General features: G+C 44.7%; 1 protein-coding gene across 2 annotated transcripts in view; it reads right to left on the bottom strand.

Moving 5' to 3' along the window:
- Positions 1-19160, bottom strand: part of ADAMTSL5 (ADAMTS like 5) — a 155669-nt gene that overhangs the window by 77664 nt on the left and 58845 nt on the right. The window contains exons 3-6 of one of the 2 annotated variants that reach the window (XM_033920325.1): positions 14202-14329; positions 5066-5126; positions 2795-2900; positions 1860-1987 (exon numbers count right to left, since the gene is read on the bottom strand). In XM_033920325.1, the coding sequence (XP_033776216.1) occupies positions 1860-1987; positions 2795-2900; positions 5066-5126; positions 14202-14329 (423 nt within the window). Of the gene's footprint in view, positions 1-1859; positions 1988-2794; positions 2901-5065; positions 5130-14201; positions 14330-19160 lie in introns of both variants that reach the window. The other variant, XM_033920324.1, reaches the window with a different exon arrangement.

Below are 19160 nucleotides of genomic sequence, written 5' to 3'. Positions count from 1 at the left end.
CTGCAAACCAAGTGGAGCAAGCTTCATCCAAAGCAAGGCAAATCATAGGCTGCATACGCAGGAGTTTCGTCAGCCGCAAACCGGAAGTCATTATGCCACTGTATAGATCCATGGTGAGACCGCACCTGGAGTACTGTGTGCAATTCTGGAGGCCGCATTACCGCAAGGATGTGCTGAGACTGGAATCGGTCCAGAGAATGGCCACCAGGATGGTCTCGGGACTCAAGGAGCTCCCATACGAGGAGCGGTTAGGGAAGTTGCAGCTCTACTCACTCGAGGAACGTAGAGAGAGGGGAGATATGATCGAGACATTCAAGTATCTCACGGGCCGCATCGAGGTGGAAGAGGATATCTTCTTTTTCAAGGGTCCCGCGACAACAAGGGGGCATCCGTGGAAAATCAGGGGCAGGAAACTGCAGGGTGACACTAGGAAATTCTTCTTCACTGAAAGGGTGGTTGACCGCTTGAATAGTCTTCCAATCCAGGTTATTGAGGCCAGCAGCGTGCCAGATTTTAAGGCCAGATGGGATAGACATGTGGGATCTATCCGCAAAGATAAATAGGGAGGGTCATTAGAGTGGGCAGACTTGATGGGCCGTGGCCCTTATCTGCCGTCTATTTCTATGTTTCTATCACGCTCACGTCCACACATGCTCAGAGACCCTGCAATCACAGCCCTGAGCCTGCTATCACGATGCCGGTGGGGAGGGGGGTGTTGAAGGAGGAGAGGTAGCAGCGCAGGCTGACTGACTATAGGACATGCCTCTCACCACGAGAGGCATGATCTGTAAGCAGTCAGCTGGCACCTGCGCCTCTCCGCCATCTCGCGGCACACCTGGAATCTCACTGCATAACACAGTTTGCGATACGCTGCTCTACAGTAACTGCACAACCCAGTCCCTGATCATTCTGTACACTCCCTAGTACAGGGGTCTGAAAGCCGCAGCTTGTGAGCCACATGCAGGTCTTTTCAGAATGATAAACGCCTTCAACTCATTTGTGGAGCTGCCATCGCCCCTGCCAATTATTGTACCTCCTGCGTCCACGGTCTCATATTCAACGGGTTAGTGGCAGCAATTCCCACAGCTGCCTGTGAGTGGGGTTGGGGGGAAGGAAGTACGTTGCAGGAGGGATAAGAGAGAGGGAGAAATGGACATAACGGTTTTGTTTTTGTGTTAAATACATATAAACCTATATCGCATTTAACCCCCCTTCTCTACCCATTGCGGCTCTTTGTAAAATCTTGGGCCAAACATTTGGGATAAAATGGCTCTGTGCTTTAAATAGGTTGCTGACCCCTGCCCTAGTAGGAATGTCCAAATTAGGTGCTTAATGCAACAGTTAGGGTGCACTGACAGTTAATGTGGTGCCACACTGTTAGCATGCAATGAAAGTCACCTTCTGCTTAGAAAATAGGCTCTTAGGAGTAGGGTTACCCAGACGCATGGCTCCACCTCAGCCTCGCCTTGTTCTGTGTCCAGCCCTGCCTCCAAAAGCCACGTCTTTTTTTTCTGACCTCCAGCATGCACGGATGCGTGTGCGTCATTTGCGCATGCTTGTCAAAGGCCCGACAGACGCGGATGGAGCTCGGGGCTTTCCAAAACCCAGACAAACTGCCGGTTTTTGGAAAGTCCAAAACCCTGATGTCTGGTAACCCTACTTAGGTGTCTCCTGTGATCTTGTTCTGTACCTGCAGTTTGAGGCTCCTGGAAATTGAGGTCACTTGCTGCCCAGTCCCTATTTCATTGCACTTTACAGTTTATTAAGCATCACAAAACTGCCAAAATACTTACAAGACCTAAACAGGAGCATAAGAAGGTTCATTTTTCTCAAGTGGACAAGAGAGCAAGAGAACTTACCAGACAATGCCCGTTGATGCAGACTCCATCAGAGTCTGTGTGACACTTTGTCCCATCTAAAACACGTCCAAATGTATAGTAAAAATTCTGCCCTTCAGCAAGACAGCTTAGATCACAGTCACTGTGTCCTGAAGAAGGAAAAGAAAGTAAGATAACTCTTAACAAACCTACTTTGTTCCCACTGTTTACACTGAAGAAGCTTAATGCAAATACACACATGCAGCTTACATAATGCTAGAACCTAACGGATGTAGCGGTATATAAGAAATAAATTACATTACATTACATTACATAATGCACAAATGTGAATTAACAGTAAGGATAATTAATTTGATATACCACCTTCCGAGGTACAGCTAAAGTGGTTTGCATATTATATACAGGTTCGTTCTCTGCCCCTAGCGGGCTCATAATCTTAAATTTCTGTACCTGGGACTACGGAGGGTGAAATGACTTGCCCAGAGTCACAAAGAACGGCAGTGGGAATTGAAGCCAGTTCCCCTGAACTAACCATTAGAATACTCCTCTTTTCTAAGGCTACCATATGGCTCCAGAAAAAGAAGGACAGATTGAGACATCCCGGTTTTACTTCCATTGCTTTCACTGGAAATAAAACCCAGATATCTCAATCTGTCCTAAGTTTCCAAGTTTCTTCAAATTTGACATACCACTTATAATAGCTGTCTAAGCAGTGTACAAGGACATAAGACGTAACATGACATACTGGAACAAATAGAGGGGAGGGCTGAACTACAATTGAAATTGGACAGAAGAACAGAATGGTTCTGGAGCCATATGGTAACCCTACACTGGGGCTCATGGGCTGGACTTGAAGAGGCGGGGCTGGGTGGCAGCTGAAGTTGGTCTCTCAGCAAAGGATTAGGATTCCTACAAGCTGTGAATCATGGGGAGGATGGTTACTGCTGTTGACTCACCTGTTTGGAACGGGACCCACTGATAATGATAATTTCCAAAAATATCCTTGTTGTTGTAAGCAGCACATTGAAGATGTCGGAAATCTATGGATCCAGGGGGACAGTCCTGAACAGAAAACATTTATTTAATCAGTCTTTCATGATTGCCAGAGAAAGGGGCATCAGTTCAGCACTGAGTTTGATAGGGAAGGAACCACTGTGACATTTCCGCCATATGTTTTTTTTCTTTTCATTTTGGGCCTAGGGTTTTCTTTTTTTTCACCCTGAGGAAGGGAAAAACATTCACAGAAAGAACTGGGCAAACACTTCTGCAAAACAGACTGTGGGCAGCAGCAGCAGAAAAGTAAATCCCCAGGGAAAATCTGTGGTTTCAAAATCATGCAAAGAAACTAGTTACACTTTTAGAACTTTAAGTCTGACCCTTAGTGTTGGAGCCTGGTCTACATAAACTGAGAGCAATAGCCAGGGCTGCACTTTAATTAGAGATCACTGCCTCCTAATTCTGTATATAGTGCCAGAAGTTGTGTGCATATAACTTAATTGTTTAACAAGACCAACTGATGCCAATAACTGGCAAATATGTAGGACCTGCATTATGGAATTCTTTGCTGGTTTGTCATTTCTCAAGCTTTTGAAAACAGAATTATTTCAGCAGTCGCTTCTTTTCTGATCGGCAAGCCCAATCGGTGTTGGAGAGATTGTTTAGTGAATCGCTGCCTTCCAAAATTTACATGCCGTTTCCCTCATTTGAACACGCGGATTGGATCGGGTGCTGATCGGGAAGAAGGTTAGTGAATCGTGTTGGGGAACAATCGAGTCACAAAGGGGTTGCAAACTGATCGGTACACAATCGGTTTGCTTAGTGAATCTAGCCCCTGGTCAGATTAGCCAAATTCAATCTTATTTCCATTTTTTTGGGAAAGCATTAAGAGCTTATCTTTTCTCTGACTAGATTAATAAGTGTTGCAGAGTTTTTAAAATTATGTTTGATTATTGTTTTAGCTCTTCTGTTTATAGAAGATTTCTTGATTGTAATCTGTCAAGGAAACAGATTATAAATCAAACAAAAGAATAGCATAGAACAGAAACTCTTTCAAGGCTTTGCATACGAGATAGCGCTGAGTTGATCTGTCTGGATTGTAAGCAGGATCAGCCAGCTAATGCCACTAATGATCTGGATGTGGACCTGGTAAGTGAGATGTACACTTCTCCCTCAATATTCGCGGGGGTTAGGGGCAGAGCAGGCCCGCGAATATTTTAAAAAACTGCAAATAATATTTGGGACGGTTCTGACCCACCCCCCGCCTTATCCCGGAATCCCAGACCTTACCTTAAGCCCTATGAGACTCCCCGGAACTGTACCTGGTGGTGTAGAGGGCTTTCGGAGCAGGAGCGATCTTCCTACGCTCCTGCCCCATGCAGATCACTCATAGGAAATGGCTGCTGTGAGCTCCCCTCGTAGTCTCGAGAGACTAAGGGAGTTCACAGCAGCCATTTCCTATGAGTGATCTGCACAGGGCAGGAGTGTAGGAAGATTGCTCCTGTCCCAAAAGCCCGCTAGACCACCAGGTAAGGTTCCAGGGAGTCTCATAGGGCTTAAATATAGCCCCCCCCAAAAAAAAAAAGATTAAAAATAAAACCGCGAATAACCGAATCCGCGGATACTGAAACCGCAGAATCGGAGGGAGAAGTGTATCCAGATAGAAATATCAGCCCTTTTGTTTCCAATACACAGAATTTGTTTTTGCTAATTTTAGTCTAGGGTACAAAGTGCTTCACTATTTATCTTACACATGATGAGAGGAAAACAGAGAACAGAAAACCAAAGACGATGACTCAACATCCCTTTGTTGCACTTTGCAGATTGGTTTTAATATGGTCAATGTTTGACTGCAAAGGGAGAGCATATACAGTGTCACAGCAAGGGTCGGAGGCGCCTGAGGCGGTGGCTCAACCACCCCCTCCTCTCCGTCCCCCAGCTCCTTCTGTGCCCCCACGCCACACTCACGCCCTCCCTCCCCACCCCCGTACCTCTTAAAATCTTTGCCAGCCTGCTGCTCACGCTGCCACTGGTTTTCCCTCTGATGTCACTTCCTGGCCCCGTGACCCAGAAGTGATTTCAGAGGGAGTCAGGCTGGCACGAGCAGCAGGCTAGAGTAGCTGCTCGTGCTGGTGAAGATTTTAAAGAGGTGCAGGTGCCCTCAGGGGTCCACCCCCCCCTTACTACTTCACTGAGTCTATAGATGTGACTTGATCAACTGGGACTCTCACCTGAGTATTACAGACTCGGTACTGCCTTGGGTTTCCCGGGCACAGCTTATCTGCATCTTCCCTACTGAAATAAGAAGGAATAATAGCAAAGATCACTTCATATTTCTCTAAAGCTGGCTCAGAGATTCAGGGTAAACAGAGATGTTTTAGCAGATCATTGTTAGGTTGACATAAGCAAATACGTTACAACCGTGCAGTTGATGCGAGCCTTATACTGCAATAGTGATGGTGCATCCTAGCAAGGGACTGCAAGACTGCATTTCAGAGGGTAATTTTATCATGCACATTTCTTTTCTCTATGTTGGATTATCAGCAGAAACCTTTGCAGTGTGCTTATTTCCACTTTGAACAGCATCTCAGGAAAACAACAAAGACATTCAAAAGAGAGCATAAACCGACACTTAGTTTTACTAGTTAAAACATCCAAGAGGGCATTTTCAAAAGTGACTTTTTAGGCGTCGTTTTGCCTCCAGTACATCTAAATCTTAAGGGGAACATTTGAGGCATGTTTTGGGTGGAATTAGAGTAGGCTTAGCACTTGGATGTTTTACAGTAATAATAATCAAACATTCTACAAAATGTCCAGAGCACAATTTGGATGTTTTGGGCTAGACATGTTTTTACAACAAATAAGGGCCGAAAAGGTATCCAAACTGACCAGATGATCACTGGAGGGATGAAAATATGCCCCACAACTCCCCCAGAGGTCATTGATCCCCTCCCACCCCCAAAATATCTGCATGACACAGTATATATCTGTCTCTCTGACAGCTGCAGATACTATGGCCATTCCTAGTAGAGCTGCAAGCAGGTCTCTGGAGTAGCATACTGGGCTGCAGAGGCATAAAATCACCTTTCTGCTGTAAATGGAAAGATGTGGCGGAAAAAATTAAGACTACAAGGACAGTGAGGGTAAAGGGCTTGAAAATGCAGAGGCGATGAGGGAAGAGGGATGAAAAATGTGCTTCAGTGTGGAGATGGGGCTAAAAATGTGGGGATGCGTCACTGTCTAATAATGATCCAACACAGTCTGGGTGTTGGCAACACTAGCCTTCCTCAGGAGTCCAAATATCCTGAAAGCATATCTGTTAAATGCAGTATACTTATATAGCCAGAAATCCGAAGCAAAGGTTCAAAAAGGAGTGTGCTGATCACCAAACGCTTCGGGTATCTGGTTATATAAGAATTTATTTACTTATTCATTTGGTTTTAAATCCTGATCTCCCAAGAAAGGTTACAAGTTTACATACATATTAATGTGCGTTTATCCAAGGTGAAGAAGGCAATGGCATGGCAGGACATTGACAGATGGCAAAACAGTTAATAAGGACAACACAAAGGAATCCAACGAAAACTGAAGTATCAACAGCTGAAGCAAAAACAAAAAACAAACTGCAGACTCCTATGTACCAGATGCAGGCAATGTTTATTATATCAAATATTTTATGCAGTTGAAAATACCACCTTATAACAAACCAAGGGACCTGACACGGTCCGTGTTTCGGAAAACACTCCTTCCTCAGAGGTCCATGGTTGCTAAGGTATAAAGTAAACCGCAATAAAAGGTATAAAATAGCCGTCTGTATGGTCTCCTTCTCCACTTAGAGTGTGCGACGCAAAACTGCAAGATGTGCTATCTGCTTCTAGCAAGTTAACAAAGCATGGAGAAACATAACGTGACAAACATGGTATGTTGAGACACAGATACTGCATTTCACAGATGTGCTTTCAGGATATTTGGACTCCTGAGGAAGGCTAGTGTTGCTTAAACAAGGACCGTGTTGGGTCCTTACTTTCCACTGCACATTACCCATAAGAAAATACAGCTGTTCTGATTCTTGTAGTAAACTGTTTATATATACCTATACACATATATACAGTGTATACATACATACATATATATATATATATATATATATATATATATATATGTATATATGTATATATAGAGTCAAACCTTGGATAGCGAGTAACATGGTTTACGAATGTTTTGCAAGACGAGCAAAACCTTTTCTTAAATTTTAACTCGATAAATGAGCGCTGTCTTGCAGTACGAGCACATATACGTGCGTCATGTAAAATACGCACAATATAAGTGTGTTGCATCACTGATCATGTCTGAATGTAATACATGCACTCATAGTTCAAGCACGCACATCTCACGCTGAGTGCGGTTGAATGTAATAAAAGCATCATGCCTAATTCACCCGCAGTGTAGTGACTGTTCGAAACGAGTGAGATCTTGCAATACAAGTACGTACAGTACTGTATTTTCTATTAAAGTTTTTGGGATGTGGAATGAATCGTCCGAGTTTCCATTATTTCCTCTGGGGAAATTCGCTTTGATTATACTTTGGATTACGAGCATGCTTCTGGAAAGAATTATGCTCGCAAACCAAGGTTCAACTGTTGAGTATATTTATTTTTGGATTCTTGGAATTTTTTTTACATGGCCTTATATTTTTTTCCTGTGTTATCCGGGTACTATGTGTGTTTTTTGTTCCACTTCTTCCTGCATCAAACAGCAGATATGCCTGCGCATACTCAGGCTGTTGGGTGCGTCTCATGAAAGCAGTTTTGGAAAAGACCACTTCGGCACATAAAGCATTGCTTTACCTATGGAAACATCTTTGAAAATTGGAACCGCATTTCCTCCCAGATTCTATATATGGTGCCCCAAACTGGGTGGACAAAAACAGAAGACAACAAAATCCTTCACAAACAATCACACAGCAAAGGAGACAAAACCAATGTAGTAGGATGGAAATGATTTATTCAATATCACAGAATGACTCGACACGAGTCGTGTTTCAATATATAGCCATCATGTTTTTTATATCAGCTTCAGAGGCTACACAGCTTTGGCAGACATAATTAACATCAGTTCATCACTGGGATCAAACCAATTTGGAAGCACCGAACATCTGTATGGTTTTGACTCCTGATGTAGGCCTTTGGCTGAAATACAATTTGTGTCGAGTCATTCTGTGATAGTAAATAAATTTTTCCCATCCTACTCCATTGGTTTCATCTCCTCCGCTGTGTGATTGTTTGTCCCAAATTAGGCGCCAATATTTGGGATCCAAGATGTGCATCCAATTAAGGAGCCAAGCAGTGCCAACAAATAGGTGCTGGCTTGGCACTCATTAGCAACAATTTGGAATTTGGGCACATTTTGCTATGAGCTATTCTATAACAATGTGTGCCAGGATTCCATAGTGGGTAACCCCTTAAAGGGCATGGTCATGGGAGTTGCATGGACAGGTCCGGGGCATTCTTAAAATTTGCACAAGCTGGTTTCAGCAGGTGTAAGTCCTACCGCTTACGTCTGGGTGCCAAACTCTGCACTCAAGGTTATTCTATAATGGGCACTCATCTTTGAGCATCTTTTTTTTTTTTGCAATAATTTTTGATTGCCATGTACAAAATTTCTTCCTCAATGCCCGTAAGTGGGCTCCTATAAATTGTTGGGAGGTACATGCACTATCAGTGTTCCTGGGGGTGGGATTTACTAGGCCAGTTACTGGGCAGACTTGTACGGTCTGTGTCTGTGTATGGCCGTTTGGAGGAGGATGGGCAGGGGAGGGCTTCAATGGCTGGGGGGTGTAGATGGGCTGGAGTAAGTCTTAACAGAGATTTCGGCAGTTGGAACCCAAGCACAGTACCGGGTAAAGCTTTGGATTCTAGCCCAGAAATAGCTAAGAAGAAGAAAAAAAAAATTTAAATTGAATCAGGTTGGGCAGACTGGATGGACCATTCGGGTCTTTATCTGCCGTCATCTACTATGTTACTATGTTACATGCATGCACATACTTCATAAAATACAAGCATATGTGCCTCCTCTTACCAGCTCACACATGCACACAACCACACCTCCTCAGAGCAGTTGTAAACATGCTGCCTACGTTCCCCAGGATCACTGTATAAAACTACACAGAATACATTATAAAAATAAACAGTAGACTCTCAGTTAACCGGCAGCCATGGGGATTGATAGATGCCGGATAAATGTGGTTTCTAGTTGTTTGAGATAAGGCTATACCCCATACTATGCCATACCATAAACTGTTCCAGAGAACTACCAGACATGTGGCTTGCAAGGTGTGGCGTACTCAGGTGTGGTGTGCCAAGTTTACAGTTACATTTCTGCCAGAAATTGATTTGATTTTCATTTTTATTTAAAGTATAACAGTATTTTTCTGGTTGCTTGAGAGTTCTGGTTAATAGAGATTCTACTGTATTATAGAGGATGACTACAGTGTTCTTCTGACAGGGCAATGCACAAGTACATTATACAGCAGTTACGGATGCCACTGAGATTCTGGCACCACCTAATAGATCTTGTCTTAGAGTGACAGGAGATGAAGCCCCTCGCCAGCTTCTGATACTGGACCCGTGTCCTTTATTCATCCCAATTCGGAAAGTACTATCAATATTTTCCAGGAAGCACAGCAGGAGCCTGGGGATGGCTCCTGAGTGGGAATTTCTTGGATCCAGAGATATCCTGTTTTTATTCTAAAAAAAAAAAAAAAAGCAGAGAACACATCCTGCTTTCCAGTAAAGACATAATTTAATCCTGTTTATTAAGCATATCACATTATTAAAACTGCAACACTAGCAACAACATTGTGTGGATCATTTAATTGGCAGCCAGAACACACACTGGCACTAAGATCGCTCGTTTTGGTTCTGTGTCAGTGGTGAGTCTATTGAATTTAAGTAATTGAAGGATTTAACTTGCACATAAAAAAATATAAAATGTTAAATAACAATTCACGGACTGTACCAAAGACAAGAAGGTTGATATTTAATTGCCATGATCAGTATTGCTCTTACACTCACTCAAAAATCTCCCCTCAACCCAGTATTAGGTGGGAACTACAGACTTACACAGCATGCGGATCTAAGAACATAAGAAGTTGCCTCCGCTGGGTCAGACCAGAGGTCCATCGCGTCCAGCGGTCCGCTCCCGCGGCGGCCCATCAGGTCTATGACCTGTGAAGTAGTTCCTGACCATTTTTATAACCTACCTCTACTTCTCTCTGTACCCCTCAATCCCCTTAACCTTTAGGAACCTATCTAAACCTTCCTTGAACCCCTGTACTGTTCTTTAACAATTTTGACCTGCAAATAAGTTCAATTTTTGGCCAGTATTTTTGTGTTGGTTATTTTATTATCATCGGGAGGTCCTTTTACTAAGGCACGCTAAATACTACGGCGCTCATAGAATATAAATGTAAAAGGACCCCATTATTTCTTACAGGCATGTGATTATGACACTGAGTTACCCCTCTACGGCAGGACAGCAGCGGTGTGAACCTTACAATTAAGCACTTTTTTGGTTACTGATTGCACCTTATTTTTTGCACTAGGGCAGTGGTCAGCAAACCGCATGCGGCTCTTTAGCCACTTGAGTAAAATTTTCCTTTACAGAAGCTGTTCTCACAAGCTGCCGGCGGCTGCCCCGAAGTTTTCCCTCTGCCACAACTTCCCGTTTATGACAGGGCAGATCGCCACAGAGGGAAAGCTTCGGGGCAGCTGCCGGCAGTTTGTGAGAACGGCTCCATGGGAGCCAGATTAAAGGATAGTACCCAAAATGGTCAGGGGGGCCCGCCGGTGCGGTGCTTTAGGGCCGTTTAGGCATCTCCCTCACTTTTGCTGGATTCGCAGCAGAGTCATTGCCCAGCCCCCCACCCTTAGTGTCATCGTCCTGGGCCCCCACACCCCAGCATCATCACCCTGGGAAGACCGACAAACCTCCCTCCCGCACTCGTCGGCAGCCGCAGCACTCTAAACAGGCTGCTTCACAGTTCGCAGCCTTCTGCTGGTGATTCCCTCTGCAGCGTCACTGATGACATCATCATGACACGGCAGAGGAAATCACTTGCAGAAGGACACAAACTGCAAAGCAGCCTGTTTAGAGTGCTGTGGCTGCCGACGAGTGCGGGAGGGAGGTTATTGGTCGTCTCGCGGTGGGTCAGTGGGGTTCGCATGGGAGGGAGAGCTAAATGTTTCTTTTCAGAGGGGTCCTGGCTACAGGGAGAGAAGCGGTCTGCCCTGGAAGCTCCAAGACCTGGCAACTTTAACTTCTCAGGGCAGCAACAGCATTTACAATTAGCTGCTGTTGCCGGCTTCAGGCTTTCCTCTCTGCTGAGTCCTGCCTACTTCCTGTTTCCATGAAGGCAGGATCCAACAGAGAAGAAGGCCCGAAGCCGGCAACAGCAGCAAATTGTGAATGCTGCTGCTGCCTGAAGAAGTTCATGACGGCAGCCCTTGGAGCACCCACTTAGGGGCTGAACTGCTGACCAGGGACAGGATGACAAAAGGAGGAAAGAGAGCAGAGGGGGAGAGAATTGCTGCACCCAACTGGAGGGAAAGGAAGGAACTAAAGGAGATGCCAGGGCTTGGAGGGAAATGAGGGAGGAAGAGATGCCAGGTCATGGAGGAAGAGAGGGAGGGAGATATGCCAAGACATGGCGGGAAGGAGGAAGGTATGCCAGACCAAGGGAAAAGGAGGGAAGAGATGTCAGAGCACGGATGGGAAGGGAGAGATGAAAGGAAAGGAGAGAGATGCCAGACCGTGGGGTGAGAAGGAAAGAAGAGAGAGATGCCAGAGTATAGGGGAGGGGGTGGTGACAAAGAAAAATGGAGAGGTGGCAGAGCTGAAATGAATCATGTACAAAGGAGAAAAGGGGCACAAGACAGACAGTTTATGGAAGGAGCATAGAAAAAAGGAAGATGCCATATGGAACGGGGAGAGGGCGGACAGTGGATGGCAGGGGCAGAAAGAGAGGGCAGACATGGAAGGACCTGATGTTGCATGGAAGACAGAGAGAGGACAGATGCTGGCTAGAAAGGAGTGAAGACAAGATGATTAAAGCAGAAATGACAAAAGGTGGAAAAATATTTTTTTTGTCAAATAAAATTATTATGATATATTGTTTTATTTCATGTTAGTAGCTAATTTAAACTGACTCCTAAAAACATGGTTCTTGAAAAGAAATTTGACTCTCAAAAGAAATCTTAATTGTTGTACTGCTGATCTTTGGCTCTTTTGACTAATGAGTTTGCCTACCACTGCACTAGGGGAAAGATCCTGGGATGTTTCACAGGCAATACCCTTTTGGGTGTACTAGTGTGGCAGCTTTGTGAAGCTTTGTTCCTGCGGCAAGCTGTGAAGATTGAGGACTTTCCCTGCACACATAAACTATTTAATGACTTTGTTATTGGGTGGAAGTGTTTCCATAGTGGTTCCCACCCCTGCTGTCCCACCTAATACTGGGTTGAGGGGAGATTTTTTAGTGAGTGTACTTTGTACTCTTCCCCATTTGGGCTCTTCAATTAAAATCAATATTGTTCTTAAACACCGACTTTGGTATTTAAATTTATTTATTTATTTAAAACTTTTTTATACCATTTACAAAAAAATCTAATCAGTTTATATCAATAAAACATTTTGGCCCTGATTCTATAAAGGCATTTAGATCGGTGGCGCCTAGCCAAGTTCCACGCGGAACCCAAAATTGCTTAATTGGCTTGGTAATTGACCTTGCCGTTAAAAGCTAATTTTAACAAAACTTGGCGTGGTGCCTACCCACACATATCCATAAAATGGTACATCGTCGAAAGCGTGCAGGACATTGGCGCGCTGACAATCCCGCTCTGACATTTGTGTGCAGGACAAATGCGCGTCTCAACTTCCGCCAGTTTGAGGCTTCCCGTTTGCGTTCCGAGGGTGTGCTCCTGTTGGGAGGGGTTTGGAGGGAACCCTTCCAGTACACTGAAAACTTCTGTTCTCCTTCCCGTTTTCGCTCTTTGGGAGTGTTCAGTGTAGTGGGGGATTTCTCCACACACCCCCCTCAGAGCGCAAAGGGAAAGGCCTGGAAGCAGCAGCGCACATTTGTTCTGCGTGCAAATGTCGGAGCGAGTTTGTCAGTGTGCCAATGTCCAGTGCGCTTCTGACGGGTCACCAAAAAAGTAGGTGTGGTTAAGGCTGCAGAATAGGTAGGCATCTGTGTTATGTGCTGGCTCCCCTGGCCTAATATACTGGTGTCTAACATTATGATGCCTAAGTTGAGTGAGGCACTGCTTGGTGCAATTCTATAAACACCACCTGTGGTTGACTGACAACAGCGCCTAGGAGTCAGACGTCTCTAGGCACCATTTACATGGCTGAAGCAAGAAAGAAAGATCTTGACAAGTTGCAGATAACCAAGAGAGGGTGGGAGTGGGATGGCGACCTGGGAGGAGTCACCCCAGTTGGCCATTGCTGCTGACTCACCTGCATGGAACAGGATCCACTGAAACATCATTTCACCGGATATCACTGTTGTAGGCAGCACATTGAAAATGTTGGAAATCAACAAAAGTGGCAGCCACTAACCATATAGCTCTACAGAAGAGACACAGCCATGTGTGGGCTCGGGCCTACCAGCGGCAGCAGGATTGTGGTAGCTGGAGGGATTCTCTAAGCCTTGCTAGCTGAAAACATAGTCAAACCACGATGACAGTCAGCAACCAAGTTCCCAGTCGCTGATGCAAGTACCAGCTCATTCACAAGGACTGAGAACGCAAGGGGTGCTAGCAGCAGTGGCTGGGAGCATGGCTGCTGACTGCTATGGTGGTCAGATGGCCTGAGAGTTCAGGCTGAGATGTTTTCAGCTGGCGGAACTTGGGGTTCTCCATATTTAAGTTTATTCAAAGGAAACAGTGATGTGTCCAGTCCCAGTTCCTCTCAAAAGGGCTCTCACTGCTACCAAAACTTCATCAATGGATTCTGAGTAGTAACATGTAAGGAGGACTCATGACATCCTTTAGGAGACACATAGAAGCCAACTCTGTGGGTGCTTGAGCACCCCCCAATATTGAACAAACTCCTTGTCTGTGTCCAAGAAAGGGGTCATTTCCACTGGGTTCAACGTCCCCAATAATTCTGAAATGCTGGCTCCTATGAGGAGACCCATCCGTCACATCATTGCTGTATCTGTTGTATTGCAATTGGGACAGAGAGGAGAAACAGGTGGCTGCATCTCTCTTGTAAAGTGCACTCTCTTTTCTGATCAGGTGAATAATAGACAGGAGATATATTTAGGAGAAAAATATCCAGTCCCAGTGCATGGGACTTGAGTGAAATTACCTGCTTAGGCAATGTCTGGTCTGGACCGACACTCCACCGCCACATGTCTGGGAACAAGAGGACCAGCTTCTCCAAGAACTCCACCCGTTATTGAACCCGAAGGAGACACTTTGCTGTTGCTTCTGACCCTGCAAGGAATACAGTCGGTTCAGTATGCTCTCTTTGTGTGAGCTACGGGATCCTTTGTGGAATGGAACTGCGTAGACACAGGGGCATTCACAGCCCATATGAGTTCATGTTGAGGAGATACAGAATATTCTCACAATAAGTAATTCCCTGATCCCTTATTTGTCCTGTTTATCTGTCTCAAATAGACTGTTGAGCAGAGATTGTCTCATACGTGCTTAATATACAGTGCTGTGTACATCTAGTAGCGCTATAGAAATGATAAGTAGTAGTAAGAACATAAGAATTGCCATACTGGGACAGACCGAAGGTCCATCAAGCCCAGTATCCCGTTTTCAACAGTGGCCAACCCAGGTCCCATGTACCTAGCTAAATCCGAAGAAGTAAAAGAGATTTTATGCTGTTAATACTAGGAATAAGCAGTGGATTTCCTCAAGCCATCTCAATAATCACCTACAGACTTATCTTTTAGGAAATCATCCAAACCTTTTTCAGACCCCGCTAAGCTAACTGATTTCACCACATTCTCAGGCAATGAATTCCAGTTTAATTACACGTTGTGTGAAGAAATATTTTCTCCAGTTTGTTTTAAATCTACTACTTAGTAGCTTCCTCGCATGCCCCCTAGTCCTAGTATTTCCAACAAATGTGCACTATGTTAGTGTTATCTCTTCTTAAATAGTAAATGATGTTCTTAAATAGCACACACTATCCCCTCTCATTCTCTAACTTGGTGCCTAGAATGCTAGCCCTCATTTGCATCAGAGGTGCCAATAATTGGCAAGTAAGTATGCTTGCAAGTGCTAGGTGCTATTCAACAAAGAGCACTTCAACGTTGCTTGGCGTGTAACTGCAAGGAGGGTGTACATGTGGGCGGAGCAAGGGTGAGTCATGGGTGTGTCACCAAGTGACTTGTGCGATTTACAGAACACATCAGTTGCGCACATTGCACTTAGGTGTATCAACATACAGTAGACATTGACCTGTCGATAGTGGGTGGGCCTCAATTTTGGCATGCTAATACAAGTTTTGTACAAATTGGAGGCAGCCTAAATCACAGATTTTGGAGCCTTGGAGCAAAGCGTTGCAATAATCTAAAGTCTTAATATTTGTTATCAGCCATTTTTTAGTCCATCAGTACTATTTTATTTTCATGCATACAAATTAGTTGTTTTTTTTACATACTCTTTATATATGAATTTCATTTACTTTTGTCTTCACTGTTGGTCCATGGTTTAAATATTTGTGTAGGCATTTTTATACTTATGAATATTTTAAAATTCATGTTCACATATGGACTTTGTGTGTGTTTGTTTATTTACGTTATTGTTTACTATTCCTTCTTCACTATTATCATGTATTATTTTATCCAATAGGGTCCCCGATACAGGCATTGTGCCAAAACATGGCCAAATTGGGTTAGTCATAATCTAATCTAATCAGTAGTCTTACAAGTATTCAGCTATTTTTCAATTAAGATCCAGAGTGGATTACAAGAAGAACCCTACATTAAGGGTTTTGACTTAAAAATTATTGTACAAAGATATAAACCAACATAAGAACATAAGCAATGCCTCTGCTGGGTCAGACCTGAGGTCCATCGTGCCCAGCAGTCCATTCATGTGGCGGCCCAACAGGTCCAGGACCTGTGCAGTAATCCTCTATCTATACCCCTCTATCCCCTTTTCCAGCAGGAAATTGTCCAATCCTTTCTTGAACCCCAGTACCGTACTCTGCCCTATTACGCTCTCTGGAAGCGCATTCCAGGTGTCCACCACACATTGGGTAAAGAAGAACTTCCTAGCATTCGTTTTGAATCTGTCCCCTTTCAACTTTTCCGAATGCCCTCTTGTTCTTTTATTTTTCGAAAGTTTGAAGAATCTGTCCCTCTCTGCTCTCTCTATGTCCTTCATGATCTTGTAAGTCTCTATCATATCCCCTCTAAGTCTACTCTTCTCCAGGGAAAAGAGTCCCAGTTTCTCCAATCTCTCAGCGTATGAAATAGCAAGAATAGCATTTATCAAAAACGTAGGTCTTTAATACTTTGCGAAAAATAAACAAAATTATCAACAATAAGTCAAACCCACAGCCAGGAAATAAGTATTTACTTAAACTAAAAAGTTAGAAACATAGAAATAGACGGCAGATAAGGGCTACAGCCCATCTAGTCTGCCCACCCCAATGGGTGTCAGGTCAAAAGCGTGCCGGGACAAAGGCGCGCCCAGACAATTGAGCGCAGCACGGGGGTGCGCGCTGCACAAAATTACTGATTTTAGGGCTCCGACGGGGGGGCGTGGGGGGGAACCCCCCCTTTACTTAATAGAGATCGCGCCGCGTTGTGGGGGGTTTGGGGGGTTGTAACCCCCCACATTTTACTGAAAACTTCACTTTTTCCCTGTTTTTAGGGAAAAAGTTAAGTTTACAGTAAAATGTGGACGATTACAACCCCCCAAAACGCCGGTGCAATCACTATTAAGTAAACTGGGGGGCCTCCCAACAAAACCCCCCGTCGGATCCCCTAAAAACTGTAATTTTCTTAGGCACACGCCTCCGTCTTCCGCTCAGTTGTCGGCGCGCACCTTTGTCTTTCGCGGGGTTGTCTATGAACCCCCCAATGACCCTCCCCTACCTTTCTCTGTGAATAGATCCCACGTGTCTATCCCATTTGGCCTTAAAATCAGGCACGCTGCTGGCCTCAATAACCTGAAGTGGAAGACTATTCCAGCGATCAACCACCCTTTCAGTGAAAAAGAATTTCCTGGTGTCCCCGTGCAGTTTCCCGCCCCTGATTTTCCACAGATGCCCCTTTGTTGCCGCGGGACCCTTGAAAAAGAAGATATCTTCTTCCACCTCGATGCGGCCCGTGAGATACTTGAATGTCTCGATCATGTCACCCCTCTCTCTGCGTTCCTCGAGTGAGTACAGCTGCACTTATCCAGCCGTTCCTCGTACGGGAGATCCTTGAGTCCCGAGACCATCCGGGTGGCCATTCTCTGGACCGACTCCAGTCTCAGCACATCCTTACAGTAATGCGGCCTCCAGAATTGCACACAGAATTCCAGGTGGGGCCTCACCATGGATCTATACAATGGCATAATGACTTCAGGCTTACGGCTGACGAAACTCCTGCGTATGCAACCTATGATTTGCCTTGCCTTGGATGAAGCTTGTTCCACTTGATTGGCAGTCTTCATGTTCTCACTGACGATCACCCCTAAGTCACGTTCTGCTTCAGTTCTTGTTAGGATCTCACCATTAAGGGTGTAAGTCTTGCATGGATTTTGGCTGCCCATGTGCATGACTTTGCATTTTTTGGCATTGAAGCTGAGTTGCCAGGACCTAGACCAGTGCTCCAGTAGGAGTAGGTCGTGCATCATGTTGTCGGGCATTGAATTTATGTCTGTTGTGCTTTTGCCCACTACATTGCTTAGTTTGGCGTCATCGGCGAATAATGTTATTTTGCCTCGCAGCCCTTCTGCCAAGTCAAAGATGTTGAATAGGATCGGGCCCAGGACCGAGCCCTGCGGCACTCCACTGATCACCTCCGTCATTTCGGAGGGGGTGCCGTTCTCTACTACCCTCTGAAGCCTACCAAAGCATAATTGAAATAATGAAAAACGAAACTTAGCAGCATCTCCAATCTTTCAGTAGTGAAACATTCTCACGATGAGCATGGAAGTGAACATAAGAACATAAGCAGTGCCTCTGCTGGGTCAGAACAGAGGTCCATCATGCAAAGCAGCTCGCTCACACGGTGGCCCATCAGGTCCAGGACCTGCATATTAATCCTCTATCTATACCCTTCAATCCCCTTTTCCTTCAGGAAAACATCTAATCCTTTCTTGAAACCCAATACCGTATTCTGTCCTATCACACCCTCTGGAAGCGCATTCCAGGTGTCCACCACCTTCTGAGTGAAGAAGAACTTCCTAGCATTGGTTCTGAATCTGTCTCCTCTTAATTTATCAGAATGCCCTCTCGTTCTTGTAGTCTTCAAAAGTTTGAAGAATCTGTCCCTCTCCACTTTCTCTATGCCCTTCATGATCTTGTAAGTCTCTATCATGTCCCCTCTAAGCCTCTGCTTTTCCAGGGAAAAAAGCCCCAGTTTCTCCAATCTTTCAGCATATGAAAGGTTTTTCTTTCCATACCTTTTATCAATCTCGTCGCTCTTTTCTGAACCTTCTCGAGTATCGCCATATCCTTCTTAAGTTACGGCGACCAATATTGGACGCAGTACTCCAGATGCGGGCACGCCATCGCTCGATACAACGGCAGGATAACTTCTTTCGTTCTGGCTGTAATACCTTTCTTGAGGCACACATCTGGACAGTGCTGGACAGTTCTCTAACTCTTTCTGGTAGCAGTCAACTCCCAAATGTTCTGCTACCTCAATAATGTCATTCATGCCAACTCCCAGTCCAAAATTCCTCCAGCGCCGAATACAGACTCTCCAAATCCCAATAACAGACATGACGACCACTCAGGAGTCCAACTGCATCACATTAAGATCCTTCCATGCTCAAACAGTTCTCTCGCAAGCTTGATATTTAAATCTATACACTCCATCCTGTTTCTTCCACTCTTGCCTTTTCCTTCTAAATTCTCAACAAGGACTACTATTTCTTTGTAATTGATGGTTTGAAGTGTGGCCCCTGACAGAGTGCTAAGGATGGATGGTATTAACATTTTTTTTTCTAATTTGCTTAACTATCTATGAGAACAATAAATATAGACAGATGGAAAATGTTCCTAGGTAAACCTACTTCTCACAGTTCACAAGCACAGTGCTATCCTTATGGATTGCGATGGCAGTGAGAATTATAAGCTTGGCAC

This window comes from Geotrypetes seraphini, chromosome 14, assembly GCF_902459505.1.
Source record: "Geotrypetes seraphini chromosome 14, aGeoSer1.1, whole genome shotgun sequence".
Taxonomy (NCBI): Eukaryota; Metazoa; Chordata; class Amphibia; order Gymnophiona; family Dermophiidae; genus Geotrypetes; species Geotrypetes seraphini.
The sequence above is the reverse complement of the archived record's forward strand: the minus strand, read 5'-3'. Positions and strand labels throughout refer to the sequence as shown.